The sequence below is a fragment of the Cavia porcellus genome, unplaced genomic scaffold, assembly GCF_034190915.1.
Source record: "Cavia porcellus strain 051 isolate PalLab524CR breed Dunkin Hartley unplaced genomic scaffold, mCavPor4.1 scaffold_27, whole genome shotgun sequence".
Lineage (NCBI taxonomy): Eukaryota > Metazoa > Chordata > Mammalia > Rodentia > Caviidae > Cavia > Cavia porcellus.
In genome coordinates this window covers 37,836,339-37,854,461 of record NW_026947510.1, presented here as the reverse complement: position 1 = coordinate 37,854,461, position 18,123 = coordinate 37,836,339, and the positions used below count along the sequence as shown (strand labels likewise).

Sequence of the window (18,123 nt, the reverse complement as noted above, 5' to 3'; positions counted from 1 at the left end):
CTCTGGTGAGAAACTGTATCGTAGCTACACCTGCCTCAACAAAGCTGTTTTCTTTTCATTCAAAAGAATTTTTATTTTGTGGTCATAATGTGTGAAATTTTTTCTTTTAAAAAGAATATATACACACAAGAAAATGTTATTTTGCGATGTGGGCTGGGTAGATGAAATTATGGGAGGCTTTTATCTTCTGTGGTATTAAAAAACTCATTGTATTGGAACATCTAACTTATCTAAACTCTTTCATAACTATTTTCTATAATTCAGCACACAAAAGATACACAAACTGTGTTTCTCCTTTAATTTCCTGGATCTTCCCGACATATGTTCCCATTTTGCTAATGAGGAAATTAGGGTACAAAATTTGGCTGTGACTTGCCCTATATCAATGATGCTACAATTAGGGAAGGAATTGGAGGCCAATGGGTTGTTGATGCACGAAGCCTGTCTCTGTGACACTGGGGTTGCAAAGCTGTCTGTTTACCCTATCACAGTTGGCCAGATCATGGGCCTGGGAAAAGAACTCTGGTTTCAACTCTAGATGAGTTCATTTTTGAAGCCCCAGACCCCTCACTCTGAAAGTTACAGCATTACTCTAAGAACAGAAAAAAATGGGTCCATTCTAGGCTGAGGCAAAATTCAGAAATTTGGAGGATTGTTAGAGGCAGATCAATTTCGAATTCTTTGGAAGAATATAATCCATGTGGAAACAAGTAATTCATGCCATAAAAGATTTCCTAGATCAAGACATCTTCCTCCCCAAATATCCTTTGGGTTTAGGGCAACAATGAATCCTTGGTGTTTTATACTCTAAAACCGTAGTGTTGAGCCTATGGTGGCACACTCCCTATATCACTGAAAGCTCTAAAAGGTGCGCCATCACTGCTCTACAAAGCAGTAATCTCAGTTTCATTGCAGTCACATCCAGAGAAGCCACAGAACAATTATGCCTTCTGAAAGCTGGTTTCCTGAGGCTTTGACTCATTGACTCTTTTAGAAAAATTTCTGCTACTGCCACTATATGTCAGAAATCTTTCCTGCTACAAATTGTAATTTTTCTTTTCCCCAACACTGGAATAAAAGAGACTTCACTACACTGTGACTAGCCTCAATTATCTTACCCAAAAGTGAAGGTATATGATGATTAAATATAAATACCCATATGCAAAGCACTTGGCACACAGTAACAGGCAAATCCTAACACCTGACACAAGCCTATGCTGTTGGTTTACAGTCAAGTAAACATGAAAAAAAACCCATGTTCCTTGCCTCAAATCATATATGCTTCTAGCCATATAAATAGGGAAAAAATAAGAGGTAGCTATTACTATTTTTGTTATAAAACATTTATTATTATGGGCCTTTCAATGAAACGGGAGAATGTAGCTAGGATAGCTGATGCTCCTCACCATTAAAAGGTTATCAATCTAGCCCTAGAACGGTCTGAAACTCGTCTCTTGAAGGATACTCTTCCGTGTGACTTACCCCTAGATCTGTTAACTTCCACATTTCTGAACACCTAATTCTACCAACAGAGCAGTACTACGACCAGGGGTTCTTTCTTTCTTTCTTTTTGGACAAAATATCATTATGTAGTTCTAGCTGGTTTTGAATTCACTATAGAACCTGGACTGGGCTCAAACTCGCAGCAAGCCTCCTGCCTCTGCCTCTCCAGTGTTGAGATTATAGGTGTGCACCACCACGCCCGGCTGCCCAGGATTTCTTTCTAAAACTTGATTTAACTGAAGGCAAATTCTTCCCAGCAAAGAGCGGTTCTAAGACCAGGACTCTTTCAGACCTCAGATTTAACCAATTTGGATTATGCAGGGCACTCTGGACTGTCCTAGAAGTGGGTAACAAAAGAAGCAAATAACCCCCAAACCCCAGCTGTTTCACTAAGCATTAAACTGTATTTTCAGAGCAATAACCCTCCCATTTTCTGAAATGCGTAGAGCAATCCAAAAATAAATGGATGAGGAGAAAAGAAGAAAACTCCAGAGCATGCCACCTGGCCAAACTGCACTTAAAACTTGCCCATGACACCTGAGGGGGAAAAAGTAATTTCTGGAAACATTTGCATTCAAATATTGACTGCTTTACAGCAAACACATCCTCTTAAAACCCATTTTAAAGAAAGCTCTACAGGCCCTGTCTATAAGCCATCTACTGTGTCAGACAAATCTCAGTACTTCAGTCACGATTAGCGAGCCAAAAATTGTCTTTCACAGATGAAGACCGCAGAGGGGAAAAACGGCTGTTTTGAGAACCAATAATGAACTGAGCGTGAGCGCCCACCGTGGCTTAGGAAAACAAAGGTCTGGATACTGTTTTTTATTAAGAAGCACAGGGAGGGTTTCTGTAGGTTGCAGCCGGCCGTCCCTGACCCCGCCAGGCCAGGAGGCAGCCTGCTCCCCAAGCAGACGGGCTGGAGGAGGTTGGGAGATTAGGACACCGACCTGAGGAGTTCAGATCGTTGGGTCGGCTCTCGGCCTCGGAGCTCTGCTCACTGCCCATGGTGCCGGCAGCGGTGGCAGCGATGGTAGCGGAAGAACGGCAGACCGGGCGGTCACCGCTCCGGTGGCAGGGCGACAGGGTAGGGGCCGGGAACCCGCCTGGAGAGGATAAACCGTGTGCGCGCCCCGGTGAATTAATGTGGGGGGGGGGGGGGCGCCAGCCCAAGCCGGGCTTCGGGCAGCGGGGAAGGGGGAGGCCCTATGTGGGGAACACACACACAACGAAGCGCAGCGTAGCAGCACACTGCTCGCCCTCCTTCCTTCAGAAAGCCCTAAAGAATAGGTAGGGGCACCGGTTTAGCCGCATTTGCAGCCACCGGGCGGCGCCGATTTCACTCACTGGCTCAAACACAAGTTGCTCCTTCCGGGACGTACACTGGCGTCGGCGTCGACGTGTGACGTCAATTCCGGGTTAGGACCAGCCCCGCCCCCTGCTTGAGGGAGGAGTGAGGAGAATAGATCCTAAAATAATGGTGAAGCCACTTTAAGAGACCAGACCACTTCAAAACCGTAACTACCTAGGAGAAACCGTTTCTTATTGTAATAATGCATGACCTTTTAAGTACCACCTATATGGTGAGAACTGTGATACAAACATAACAACTTTATAAAATGGATTTTGTGGGGCTGGGGATTTAGCTCAGTGTCATAAGGGCCTGCCTTGCAAGCAGGCAGTCGTGAGTTCGATCCCTGGTACCGATAAAAACGAAAAAGACAAAAAAAATGGATTTTGTAACTCCGTTTTACAGATGAAAAAGTGTCGAATAGACCAGGAATTCGAAGCTGCAACTTTCTGGATGCAAACCTCATTTGCATCTGAACGCTGGGAATTCGGCAGTGAATACCTATACAAAAATGCTAGGAGACTATGAAGGAAGGGACTGAAAATGACTGAAATACAACAATCCAGAGGCCAATAGATAATTTCCCCAAGGAGAAGAGGGGGTAAGTAGTGAAACTACTTACAATTGTCTGATTTCAAAGTAGGTAGTCTTTCCTGTGCTTATCATTGCAATACAATACGAAATATGCACGTAGGGGAAGTTCAGTGTTCTGTGGAGATACAAAAATAACCTACCAGGGGCTGGGGATTTGGCTTAGCGGCGTAAGCACCTGCCTTGCAAGCAGGTAGTCGTGAGTTCGATCCCTGGTACCGATAAAAAGGAAAACGACAAAAAAAAAAAAAAAAAAAAAAAGAACCCACCTAAATATGAAGGTATTGTAACTAAAAACCAACGGAGAGATCAAAGTTGACTTTCTAGAAGGTGATGTTTGACTATATTTTGAGCCTTGCATAACCTACCAAGCTGTTAGAACTGAGAAAAGCCACTCCCTTGCAGAAGGGCCTTGGCTGGCCTCCCAGATCTTTCCTCTTAGGGGTGAAGAGAAGTAAAAGAGGAATGAGGTAGAGAAAACTCATTCTGGTTCTTGTCTCCCCCGCTTCCACGTTAAAGAATGTTTGTCTTGTACTCCATCCTGAATCTGTACTGATGTGATTGTGCTTTTTATGCTTTTTTTTTTTTGAATGAGTATTTCATTCTAAAAGGAAGTTTCTGTTATGGCTTGTTTGTAGAGGTCCCCCCAAAGCCTGACGCAGTCATAGGTGGAGCTTTTTCAAAGGTGGCTGGGTCTACAGTGTGTAAAGCTGGGATTGATACATGGTGCGATGATATGATAAAGGATACTTTATCATGTGATTAACTAAATCACTCCACTGATTGGTTGGTCACCACTTTAATCCTGGTAGACTGGGTACAGTATAAGGAACAAAAAGAGGCTTGTTTTGGCCATTGCTTGCTTTGCTACCTTCTGCCTGCCATGAACTATTTCTCTTGTATGATGCCTGTCTGCCATACTAACCTGCCTTGGAGCCAGCCAATGATGGGCTGAAACCTCTATAAATTGTTAGTTAAATAAAGCTTTCTTCCTTTAACTTTGGGTGTCAAGTATTTTGTCTCAACTAAGACCCTAGCCCATCAGCTGAGGAATGCATAAATAAAATGTGGTTTATCTGTACAATGGAATATCATTTGGCCAAAGGGAGATAAACTGCTAATAAGTGGTATAAACCATGGGTAAAACTTGAAAACATGATGCTGATTTAAAGGGCAGAACACATAAAAATATGTGTCTAGAAGAGACATTACAGATGTAGAAATAGATTAGTGGTTTCTCAAAACTGAGCTAGAAGAGAAAGAATGATGACTAATAGATTGTGGGGTTTCTTTCTAGGGTTGATGAAAATATTCTAAAATTGGTCTTGGTGATCATTGCATAATTCTGAATATATCAAAAACCACTGAAGTGTACACTCTGACTGGGTGAATTGTATGGTGTGTAAATTATAGCTCCATAAAGGATTCAGAAAAAAGATATCTGAAAATAAAATGCCCTCATTCACTAACTTAACATTTCCTGGGAGCCTATAATGTGCCAGGCATTTGTTAAAGATTAAGGATAAAAGATCCAGCAAGACCTAGTCCCTGTCCATAGAAAGCTTACAGTCTGGTGGCAAGAAAGATGAAATGAGTATTCATAATATAAGGATGCTACTGGAGGAGTTCTCAAGGTAGGAATCATTTGGGATTGATGTCTTTTAGCACCTTTAAAATCACTTTCACAACCGTGGTCATGAGTTACACCTATAATCCCAGCCGTCTGGGAAATTGAGGTAGGAGGAGCTCAAATTTAAACCCAACCTGCACACATTAAAAAAATCTTTTTTCCTTTTAAAGAGTTCATGATGTAGCCCAGTGCAAAACTTCTGGGTTCAATCCCCAACAACACGAGAAAAAAATCACTTTTGCCTGGGCAGCTGTGTTTTTGGTGGGACTCTCATCTCTCCAGTTTCCCAAGCTAGAAATCCACTTTCCCTTGAACAGAAAGCCTCTGACCTTACCTCCTTCAGTTATCCTGCGTGTGGCAGGTAGAGAATTTTTCCAGAATGTTAATGAATATTTTCTGATGAACATTCTCTATCCCTCTGTGGACAAAGGCAACCTTTGTGCCAAGTGGGCTGAATCCCCTGAATGTTCACATCCTATCCTGTTGGGAATATTCCCTTCCCATCTAGCCAGCTGAACTCCATGCTTTAAAATTTAACGTATCTACCTCTCTGAGTTTCCTTAGCTGGCAGCTTCTATCATGACATTCATTCTTTATACACCTATTAATCTACTTGTCTGTCTCCCCCACTGAAATAGAATCATCTTGAAGGTAGATCCCATGTGTTATTGGTCTTTAATTTCCACTGCAATTGCTTAATACATATTTTCAGAATTTTTTTAAAATGTACCTCCATATAAATAGGACTTGTCTCATAAGAGGATTAAGAATCTCTTCAGGCAGCAAGGTGACACTGGACATGATTTCTAATTTAAATATCTATTTCATATCAATACAAAGTCTCCCTTATTATTTTTATCAGTGCCCTTTGTTCACTTTTGGAACTGAAAAAAAAATAATGTATCATTTCAACAATAACAAGTACATTGTATCAAAACACAAAATCTAAAATTTCTAATAAGGGAAAAGTCTTCCTAGCGCCTAGCATGAGTCCTTCAAGCCTCTACACTAAATACCTCATCTGCGGAGGTAAAGTGTACATATACATCAGTCTCTTGTTGCATTCAGAAAAATCACCATGGAACCTACTTTTCTGTAGTAATTTTTTTTTTAAGTACTAGAGATTGAATCCAGTGTGCTCATTCATTATTTAAGACTGGCCTCAAATTTATAACCCTCTGTCTCAGCCTCCAAAGTGGCTGGGATCACAAAGGTACACCTCTGCATGCAGCCACATGGATAGCTCTGTAAAACCAAGTTTTAGGGCCAGGGATTTAGTGGCTTAAGTGCCTGCTTAGCAAATATGAAATAGTGAGCTCCATCCCCAGTACCAAAAAAAAAAAAAAAAACAGATATGGCAAGACTATTATAACTGAAGAATAGGTCATCCCCTGACTACAACTAGTAGCTGAGTTTCTCCCAACAGGCCATTGTTCATGAGTTTTTTCTGACAACATATACCTCTAGTAGCAATTGGGTAAAGTCAGGTATATAAGCCTAGAATAGTCATCTTCAATGCACAGTGATTCAGGTTTGAAAACTTTCACACCGGGGTTCCTGGGGCACCTCGGCCCGTACCCAGCCGCGCCTGGCCGTCGGTGTGCGGAGGAGGAGCTGCGCGGATCCGGAGCCGCCTGCAGAGGCCCCGTCCTTTGTCTGGAGGAGGAGGGGTCCCGGGTTCCTGGGGCACCTCGCCCCGTACCCAGCCGCGCCTGGCCGTCGGTGTGCGGAGGAGGAGCTGCGCGGATCCGGAGCCGCCTGCAGAGGCCCCGTCCTTTGTCTGGAGGAGGAGGGGTCCCTGGTTCCTGGGGCACCTCGGCCCGTACCCAGCCGCGCCTGGCCGTCGGTGTGCGGAGGAGGAGCTGCGCGGATCCGGAGCCGCCTGCAGAGGCCCCTTCCTTTGTCTGGAGGAGGAGGGGTCCCGGGTTCCTGGGGCACCTCGGCCTGTACCCAGCCGCGCCTGGCCGTCGGTGTGCGGAGGAGGAGCTGCGCGGATCCGGAGCTGCCTGCAGAGGCCCCTTCCTTTGTCTGGAGGAGGAGGGGTCCCGGGTTCCTGAGGCACCTCGGCCTGAGCCCAGCCACGCATAGCCATCTGCGTGCAGAGGAGGAGCGGGGTAGATCCGGAGTGCCCGCAGGAGGCCCTTCCTTTGTCTGGAGGTTTGTGGATATCTCTGCAAGCAGGGAGGGATCACAGGCTCCTGAGGCACTGCGGTCTGTGGTGAGTACCCTAACCCCGCTGCGATCCAAGAGCTGTGGATCTACCAAGGGGCAGGTGGGCGCACAGTGTCCCTGAGGCCCAGCTTGTCTGGAACCGCGGAGTTCTGAACAAGCAGAGAAGGGCCATTGGTTCTGCAGGCCCAATGGCCTGGGGTAGAGTGGTGCCAGAGTCTCAGTAGCTGCAAACATAGAAGGGGATTTTCAACAGATCCTGAGGAGGCTTTCAAATAACACTTGAAACACAGAAATATAGGAAAATGACAAAACGAAAGACCAAATTACAACCTCAAACCTCCAGCCCATCTCAGGAAACCCTAGGAGAAGTGTATTTAGAAGAAAATATATCCCATCCTCCTCATATATTAGACACAATAGCTACTGAAGTTGACAAACAACTCCAGGAAGCTTTAAAGAAATTCAAACTCGAAATAATTTCCCAGATAAAAGAAGAAATGATAAAAGAAATGAAAGAGATTCTAAATATATCTAAAGAAAACACAGATAAAAAATTGGAGGAATTAAACAAAAAGATAGAATCCCTAGACGAGCAATATAAGAAACAAACAGAATACATAATGCAGATGCACAGAGATATACAGGAAATAAAAAACTCCACTGAAAGTTGTAAAAACCGCCTTAATGAAAGTGAAGATAGAATTTCAGACCTTGAAGACAGGATTGCAGCAAGTGAACAGGAAAGGAAAGATCTTTTAAAAATAACAAGGAATCAGGAAACAACAATTCAACAAGTGCAAGATGATGCAAAGAAGAATAACATAAGAATGATAGGGATTAATGAAAAAGAAGGAGACAACATAAAGGATATCAAGAGGATATTTAGAGAAGCAATAGCTGAAAACTTCCCAAGCATGAGATCAGAAACTGACATCAGGATCAGTGAAGCATATAGAACTCCAAATAGTCATAACCAAAATAAAACTACACCCAGACATATAATAATCACCATCCCAGAAATCCAACACAAGAATAGATTATTAAAAGCTGTCAGAGAGAAAAGACAGATCACTTATAAAGGAAAACCTATCAGAATCACAGCAGACTTCTCATCACAAACAATAAAGTCAAGAAGAGCATGGAGTGAAGTATTCCAGATCCTAAAGCAAAATGATTTCCAACCTAGACTGATATATCCTGCAAAACTATCATTTAAAATAGATGGTGCAATACGATACTTCCATGACAAAGAACAGCTGAAAAACTTCATGAACACCAAACCAACCCTGCAAAAAATATTGAAAGACAGTTTAGATACACAAAGGAAAAAAACCACTAAGCAAAGCAAATAATTAAACAGAACCGAAAGATAAAGATGCAACAGCAGAGAGATAAGAATCCTACAATTAAACAACATTTAACAGTAATAACCATTAATGTAAATGGTCTCAATGCACCAATCAAAAGAAACAGACTAGCAGAATGGATCAAGAAACAAAATCCAACCATATGCTGTTTACAGGAAACCCATCTAACCCAGAAGGATACTCACAGACTGAAAGTCAAAGGATGGAAAACAATTCTTCATGCAGCAGGAATCCAAAAAAAGGCAGGAGTAGCCATTCTGTTTGCAGACAACGTGAACTTTAAACCAACAATGACCATAAAGGACAAAGAAGGTCACTACATACTCGTAAGGGGAAAACTCCAAGAGGAAGAGATAACTATCTTAAATATATACGCACCAAACTCCAGAGCACCCAGTTATATAAAACAATTATTAACAGAAATGAAAACTCAAATTATCAGTAACACAATTGTAACGGGAGACCTTAATACGCCATTGACACCAAGGGACAGATCGACCAGACAGAAAATGAGTAAAGAAATAACAGAACTGAATCATACCTGTGAACAAATGGGTTTGATAGACATATACAGAATGTTCCACCCAACAACATCAGAATACACATTCTTCTCAGCAGTACATGGATCATTTTCTAAAATAGACCATATATTAGCTCATAGAACATATTTAAACAACTGCAAAAGAGCTGAAATCATCCCTTGCATGTTATCGGATCACAGCGCTCTGAAATTAGAAATTAATGATAAAAGATACTGCAAAAATCCCACAAACACATGGAAACTGAATAACACACTCTTGGGTAATCAGTGGGTCACAGAAGAAATTAAAGAAGAAATCAAACAATACCTAAAAGAAAATGAAAATGCAGATACAACTTACCGGAATCTGTGGGATACAATGAAAGCCGTTCTGAGAGGAAAATTTATTGCACTGAGTTCCCACATCAGGAAAACAGAACGAATACAAATAAATAACTTGATGCTACACCTCAAACAGCTAGAAAAGGAAGAGCAAGTCAAGCCCAAAGCCAAAAGAAGAGAGGAAATTATAAAAATCAGAGCAGAAATCAATGCAATAGAGACTAAGAAAACAATCCAAAGGATCAACAAATCAAAGAGTTGGTTCTTTGAAAGAATAAATAAAATCGATAAGCCCCTAGCCAACCTTATTAAAAAAAGGGAAGAAAAAGCTCAAATTCATGCAATAAGAAATGAAAAAGGAGAAGTCACTACAGACCCAATAGAAATACAGAAGATCATCAACACCTATTTTGAAAACCTCTACTCTCAAAAGTTTGATAACACAGAAGAAATAGACAGTTTCTTAGAAGCATATGAAGTGCCAAAGCTAGATCAAGAGGATGTAAAACTGTTGAATAACCCAATCTCGGTTACTGAAATTGAAAATGTAATTAAGTCCTTACCCACCAAGAAGAGCCCAGGCCCAGATGGATTCACTGCAGAATTCTACAAGAAATACAAAGAAGACCTAATGCCGACACTCCTCAAACTATTCAATGAAATTGAAAGGGAAGCAATCCTGCCTAAGTCATTCCTGGAAGCAAATATCACTCTAGTACCAAAACCTGAGAAAGACCCAACTAAAAAAGAGAACTATAGACCGATCTCCCTAATGAACACAGATGCAAAAATCCTCAATAAAATATTGGCAAATAGGATCCAGCAAATCATCAAGAAGATTATACACCATGACCAAGTGGGATTCATCCCAGGAATGCAAGGATGGTTCAATATACGCAAATCAATAAATGTAATTCACCATATCAATAAAGCCAAAAATAAGAATCACATGATCATTTCTATAGATGCAGAAAAAGCCTTCGATAAGGTCCAACATTTATTCATGATAAAAACTCTACAGAAAATTGGAATAGATGGTCTTTACCTCAATATAATAAAGGCCATTTATGACAAACCAACAGCCAGCATCATACTAAATGGCCAAAAATTGAAAGCCTTTACTTTAAAATCAGGCACAAGACAAGGATGTCCTTTATCACCACTCCTATTTAATATAGTACTGGAAGTACTAGCCAGAGCAATTAGGCAAGAAAGAGAAATAAAAGGGGTAAAGATAGGAAAAGAAGAAGTTAAGTTGTCATTGTTTGCAGATGACATGATACTCTACATAGAAGACCCCCTAAGCTCCATTGAAAGACTCTTAGGTACAATAAATAAATTCAGTAATGTGGCTGGATACAAAATCAGTACTCAGAAATCAATAGCATTCCTATACACAAACAACAAAACCACAGAGAGGGAAATAAGGGAAACTGGACTATTCACATTAGCAAGCAAAAAAATGAAATATTTAGGAATTACTCTTACGAAAGAAGTGAAAGACTTATACAGTGAAAACTATATTACACTGAAAAAGGAAATTGAAGATGATCTCAGAAAATGGAAAGACATCCCTTGCTCATGGATAGGAAGAACAAACATTGTGAAGATGGCCATTCTCCCAAAACTCTTATACAGATTCAATGCAATCCCAATAGAAATACCATCAACATACCTTATAGATCTAGAGAAATCACTCCTAAATTTCATCTGGAACCAGAAGAGACCTAGAATCGCAAAAGCAATTCTAAGCAGCAAAGACAAAGCAGGAGGCATCACAATCCCTGACTTGAAATTATACTACAAAGCAACAGTAGTAAAATCAACATGGTATTGGAATCAAAACAGAGCTGAAGATCAATGGAATAGATTAGAAGATACAACCACAACTACAAACACACTCAACCACCTTATCTTCGATAAAGGAGCCAAGCAGGTTCACTGGAAGAACGACAGTCTCTTTAATAAATGGTGCTGGAAAAACTGGCTCTCCATTTGCCAAAAACTAAAGCTAGACCCATGTCTATCACCATGTACTAAATTAAAATCTAAATGGGTCAAAGATCTGAATATTAAAACAGAAACGCTAAATCTATTGGAAGACAAATTGGGTAGAAACCTTGGAGACATAGGAGTAGGTAGAGAATTCATGAATAGGACTCAAACTGCACGGGAAATACTTCCCAGAATCAATAACTGGGACCACATCTTATTAAAAAGTTTTTGCATGTCAAAAGAAATCTCCAGCATAGTGAAAAGAAAACCCACAAACTGGGAAAAGATTTTAGTGAACTCTCTCTCAGACAAGGGACTCTTGTCTAAAACATATAAAGAATTAAAAAAACTCAGACCTTCAAAATTCAAAGATCCAATCCAAAAATGGGCATCTGAGATGAATATGCAATTCTCAGATGAAGAAATGCAAATGGCAAATAAATACATGAAAAAATGCTCATCATCATTGGTCATTAGAGAAATGCAAATTAAAACCACACTGAGATACCATCTCACTCCTGAAAGAATGGCCAGGATCAAGAAAACCAACAACAACAAATGCTGGAGAGGCTGTGGGGAAAAAGGAACTCTCCTGCACTGTTGGTGGGAGTGTAGACTGGTACAGCCTTTGTGGAGATCTGTCTGGAGGTTTCTCAAAAAGTTGGGATTGGAAATCCCATTTATTCCAGCTATTCCACTTCTAGGCATATTCCCAGAAGAACTGAAAGCATCATACCACAGGGATATATGTGCACCTATGTTTATAGCAGCACAATTTGTAATCGCCAGATCTTGGAAACAACCCAAGTGTCCATCAACTGAGGAATGGATAAAAAAGTTGTGGTATTTCTATACAATGGAGTATTATTCAGCTATAAAGAAGGATCGCATTGAGATATTTATCAATAAATGGGCGCAGCTTGAGACCATACTCATAAGTGAAATAAATCAATCTCGCATGTATGAATACCGAATAGTTTCCCTAATGTAAGTAATGATTCAAATATATAAAAATATGTGATAATCATGATTCCCCATTATGTGGCCTTGAAGCCTTATAAAATTTTCACTTATTAATTAGAAAGGCTTTACTCTGGGCTTTTTGATATGGAAATATTTGAAGCTATAGTATATGAAGTTTTATCCAAATATTTTAAGGAAAAAGACAGACACTATGGTAACTACTATTCTTTAAAAAAAATTATTTAGCTATTTCTTATGTTTATTTTAATTAAGGGAAAAACTTAAAAAATTAGGATATATAGTAGTAACTCTTTTTGATCTCCTATTAACTTGTTTTGAAGTCCTGTAATACTCCCAAGATCTTGTTTTGACTGATTAGACTCTGTTCCATTCTGTGCGATAGTAGCAAGTTTGAAGGTATAGGCAACTAATTTGAAGGCAATAAGATTCACAAAGATGCCCATTCTGGTTTGACTATTGTCTCCTTTGGAAGTCCTGTAATGTTCACAATGCCTAAGTTTTATTGGTCTTGTTCTCCACTGTTTTGTCCGGCTTTATAATATCTAATGAGATGGACAATTCCTTTTAAGGAAACAAGAGACAATGTTGATAACCATTGTTGATGACCTTGTACTCTGTTCTACATCATGTGCTATGTCTATCCTTGGTTTGGACTTACAGCTTTGTTTTGCCATATTTGACTTTATTCTCTCCCCTCCAAGAGAGTAATGAGAACTGAGGAGTAATAAAATCCAAAATGTATAAATTTTGTTATAAAAAAGAGAGGGAGGGGAAAAAAAAGAGCTCTAACGGATATAACAACAAGTGTGTTTAGGGATGTTAAATAGCTGACTATATTAATGTTTTTGGATCATTGAACACAGCTGTTTGCAGTCTCTCCGTTTGAATGTCTACTTTGTATTCTTTGATACTGTGATTTGAGCAACTATTTCCAAGATGATATTATGTAATCTATTAACAGGTGATTTCTTACTGTTATGTTTTTTTTTGTAGTTATGTATTATGTGTAACCTTACACTGCTTTGTTTTGTTTTGTGTTTTTCTCTTTTTCCTCTTAAATAATAAAAAAAAAAAAAAGAAAACTTTCACACCAACCAAAATGAAGATACTGACAATTTAGATCACTCAGCAAATTAAGTGTCCGAGGTTTAGAAATGGGTCACTTGAGTGTCTGTGAAGGTGGGGGTGAGGGAACAGGAATGTAGAAATGTTTTCTGCAACCCATGCCAGTTTCTCTCATTCTGATACACACCAGGTGTTATGTTAAGTGTTAGGCATGCTTTTGTTTTTGTTTTTGAGATAGAGTTCCACTATGTAGTCCAGGCTGGCTTTGAATTCACTATGTAGTCCAAGCTGGCCTCAAACTCACAATAATCCTCCTGCTTCAGCTTCCTAAATGCTGGGATTACAAATATATGACACCACAGCTTGAGATACAATTTTGTCCACTATCCTATACACCAGTCTTTTACCCTTATTCCCTGTACTTAAAAACAAAAAGCCAAATGCCTTTTTCTAGTATTGCCTGGCACATAATACTTCACTGCAGAATTGCCAACTCTCTGGAGGACCTTCCATTTTCCAGCTGTGGAAATGGGAATTTCACAACTGTGTCCCCAAATAAGATGCACTGTAAACGTTTGAACATGAAGAAGCTGGTCTCATAGCACAACTCAAAATAGTTAAATATTGGAAGTAATCTACTGTCCATCAACAGGTAAATGGATACATAGTGTGTATATTTATACAGTAGAATACTAAGCCACGAGGAAGGATACATTTGTAAGAAAATAGATGTACCTTGAGATCATAATGTTAAGTGAAATAAATCAGACATGACTATAAATCTCTGTCTATGTGTGTGTGTGTGTGAGAGAGAGAGAGAAAGAAGAGAGAGAAAGAGACGGGGTCTCACTCTGTAATTCAGGCTACATTTAAAGTCACTCTGTGGCTCAGGCTAGCCTAGAACTCTCCGCAATTTTCCTGCCTCTGCCTTTTGAGTGCTGGAGGCATGCACCACACACCAAGGCCACACTCTTTGTCTTACATAAGAAACCTAAAATAGAAATAAAGAACAAATAAAGGCTGGATAAGAGAAATAGGGAAATAGATCCTTTACAAATACAAAAGAAATCTAGAAATGAAGAGAGAAGGGGCAATAAAAAGAATTAAGATGTATGCACATGCACACATCCCCACGATGAGCATAATCACTTGATGTGTACTGCAAACATGTACTAATAACATTTTTTTAAAAAAAGAAACTGTGCTCAATGGTTGCTTCTGGGATAGGTGATTAGAACCCAGGGACCTAGGATTAGAGGAGCACATTTCTAACAGTGCATGTTTGCAGTACATAATAATTGAATTCATGGGGAGTTGGCACACGTGTATACCATTAATTCTCCCCTGTTGCTCCATCTCTTGGTCTCCTTCCCCTGCAGATCTCTCCCCCTATTGGAAAGGAGTCTGTGGTGTTGCCTTCCTTGCGCATTTGGTCAGGCCTGGCCTTGCAGACCCGACCCACGCAGAACAGTTTTCTAGTCTGAGGTGGGGACACTGTGCAGCTCCGCACCGGCAGTACAGCTCCCCCGCCGGCGGGCTCGGCTCTCCTGGGCGCTGGATGTTGCTAGGAAGCAGCTCCGGGTTGCGGAGCCTGAACGTGCCCTTCCCCCGCCACAAACTTTGGGTCCCTGGGACGGAAGCAGGAACTTGCTAACCACAAAACGCTGCAGCGTTGCGGTGCGGTCGCCGCACAGATCCGTCAGCCCTGCCTGCGAGCGCCACGAGCTGGGTTTGCTCCCCGAGTGGGGGACAAGGACATACGGGTCCTCTGCCACCAGGTAAGGCGTTCGCCGCCCCTCCTTCGCGGCCCTTAGTAACCTCGCCCCTCGCAGCGGGCAGCTCTCCCCTGCTTTCCTGGGACCTGTGCACCTCCCGCCCTAACCGGAGCCCCTCCGAGGACCAGGCCGGGGTGAATGAGGGGCCAGCCGGAGCTTTGCCTCAGTATCCCAACGGCAGAATAGTCAACGAGCACATCCTTTCCCAAGGGGAAGGGAAAAATTCCCATGTTTTCTTGGATGCCTTGTCTTGCATTTTCCGTGTTGAATTATTGTCTAGTATGTCCAATATGTGAAAAATTAAGAGTATGCTCTAAGTAAAATGATTTCCAATTATTTGAAGTAGTTACATACAAATAAGTTTTAGTGACCCCAGCAGGCTGGAGTACCTGCAAGTACTTCCTCGCTCTCCCCCTATATTCATTACTCCTGGCTTTCAGCAGGATTCCTCTCAACTTCAAACCTTTTAGGCCAAAAGAACGGTGGATTAGCAGACCTAATTAGCTGGGGTGGTAGCTCAGTGGCTGAGTGCTTGCTAGCAGGTGCAAGGCCCTTGTTTTGGTCCCCAGCCAAATAATAATGATAATAAATTCAGAAAGTGGAGGCAAAAAAGAGGCAGAGATCTTAATTAGCTAATAATCATTGACTGTTCTTAATGAGATAAATTCTTTAGTACTTCTCCAGTCCAGCTCTATAAAGAAGCTGCAAGCTGAGACCACAGCTCCTCCCTCTCAATGCATAACTGAGGTTTCCTTGCACCCTGGAGGAAAGACTTTATCAGAATCCATTCCAAGCATCTTCTACCTGGGTTTTTCTCCTTTGTCTCCTTAGGGCTAGAAAAGAGGCTTACAAAACATTGCAGCGTAACAAGTAATTTATGCCAAGACTTTTATCTGGGGGGTCCATGGAGGAAATTCTGGAAGTCTGAGAATTTAAGTGGAGAAACTTTATTATTTCATAAAACCTCTAACTGAAAGATTGTTTCCTTCCAGAAAAAATGCAAGCAAAGACCACAGGAATATTAACAGCTGTGATTTCAGCCAGTAGAAATCAGATAGTTTCATATGTTACCTATTGCACGTCTCAACATTTTTTATAGTCAACACTACTTCCAAATCCTTGGCAGTTAATAGCACCATTTGTTATTCATAAGATAATAAAGATATTCATATAGCTCACAAATATTTTTTGGTTTTATTTTAACTGATAATGCAAATAGTAAATGATTTCACTAGGATTCTTGTAAGAAATAAAGAATATTTGTAAAGTACTTAGCATGGAGACCGGCATGTGAGAAACCATAAATACTAGTATTTTATTGTATGGAGAGATCAGACATAACATTTAACAAGGCAGGTATTAGACTTGTGTTCTACTATCATAGACTTGTTTTTGTTTTCCAGTTGTTGGGGGTTTTCCTCCAAGTAAAGTTCACAGCTCACATAGGATTGACTTGTGTGTTTTACAGTTCTGTGGATTTTGACAGATGTATGGTGATATATATCCACCATTACAGGTCTCCATTGTTGTATTCATTATTCCATTTTTCTTTCCATTTCCATGTAAACTTAAGAACCATTTTGTTGGTCTCCACAAAGTAATTTGTTGCGATTTTGATTGGGACTATATTAAATCTGTAGGTCAAATTGGAATAACTTACATTTTAGCAATATTGAGTCTTCCTACCCATAAATGTGGAACATCTATTAAAATCTCTGATTTCTTTCATCAGAGTTTTATAGGCACAGTTTTAAAACTAGGTTGATAATTATACTTCAATATAACTGGCTTCCTTGATAATCTGTACATTTCATTGTATGCATTTTGAAATGCCTATTTCAGAATAGATGTGAAGCTTCCTTAGACTACCAGAGAGGTTCATAGCAAAAACAAATTAAAGAAGGGGTAATTCTGTTCTAATTGTTCAGTCAACAATTTGTATTATGGAAAGTTTGGGTTGGGTGGATGAGGATATTCTGATCTTGTTTTGCCAGTTTGTTTATTTTTCCTAAAAGAACCTCCTCACCAATGGAGTTGGCATTGTACAGTGTGACTTTTCTGTTTTTAGAGACATCAGAAAGGATGCCTGCCCCAACTTGTCCTCACTTGAGCCAGAATATTCTCTCTTGTGGATGGTTAATTCGTCAAATTAGATTATTAAAATTATCTGCTTCCAGTTTGATAATTATAAGAAGCAGCAATAAAAGAAGCTCCTTCTCCTTTCTTTCTTTTTCATTACTATAAATGAGATAGAAAAAACTATTTTGCAGGCTGGCCTAAGGATTAAAAGAGATAATATATGTAAATTGCTTAGCAAGATGCCTACTGCTCACTAGATGGTATCTATTTTTATTTTTACATTTATTTATTTATTTTGGTACCAGGAGTTGAACTCAGGACCTTGCACTTGCCAGGTGGGTGATTATCCTGCTTAGCTATATTCTCAGCCCCTAGGTAATTTTTTTAACTGTCTTAACTATTATATATATATAATATATATATATATATATATACATATGTTTTTTCTTTCAGCTTGTTACACTAATGACATCTTACTTATTTCACTAGTGAGTATGTTCTCAAGGTGCATCAATTTACCTATAAAAGTATCCAGTTTATCATTCTTTGTGGCTGAGTATACTCCATTATATAAAAATACCACATCTTTTTTTATCCATTTCTCAGTCAATGAACATTTAGATTGATTCCAAGATCTGGCTATTATAAACTGTGCTACTATAAACATGGGTATACATATGTCACTACAGTATGATGTTTTTAATTCTTTTGGGAAGATACCCAGAAGAGAAAAGCTGGGTTGAATGGGA

At 40.2% G+C, this 18,123-nt stretch overlaps 2 protein-coding genes across 7 annotated transcripts in view; one reads left to right on the top strand and one right to left on the bottom strand.

Annotated features, from left to right (window-relative positions):
- Borcs5 (BLOC-1 related complex subunit 5) overlaps positions 1-2,946 on the bottom strand; it is a 96,596-nt gene extending 93,650 nt beyond the window's left edge. For 3 of the 5 annotated variants that reach the window (XM_003470410.5, XM_063238248.1, XM_063238247.1), the window contains exon 1: positions 2,454-2,844. In XM_003470410.5, the coding sequence (XP_003470458.1) occupies positions 2,454-2,511 (58 nt within the window). In that variant the 5' untranslated portion in view covers positions 2,512-2,844. The other 2 variants (XM_013153178.3, XM_013153179.3) reach the window with 2 other exon arrangements.
- A 52-nt stretch (positions 2,947-2,998) lies between these two features.
- Mansc1 (MANSC domain containing 1) overlaps positions 2,999-18,123 on the top strand; it is a 28,650-nt gene continuing 13,525 nt past the window's right edge. Inside the window, exon 1 of one of the 2 annotated variants that reach the window (XM_003470409.5) lies at positions 2,999-3,455. The gene's annotated coding sequence lies outside the window, so the exon portion shown is untranslated. Of the gene's footprint in view, positions 3,456-15,023; positions 15,299-18,123 lie in introns of those variants that run through there. The other variant, XM_005003808.4, reaches the window with a different exon arrangement.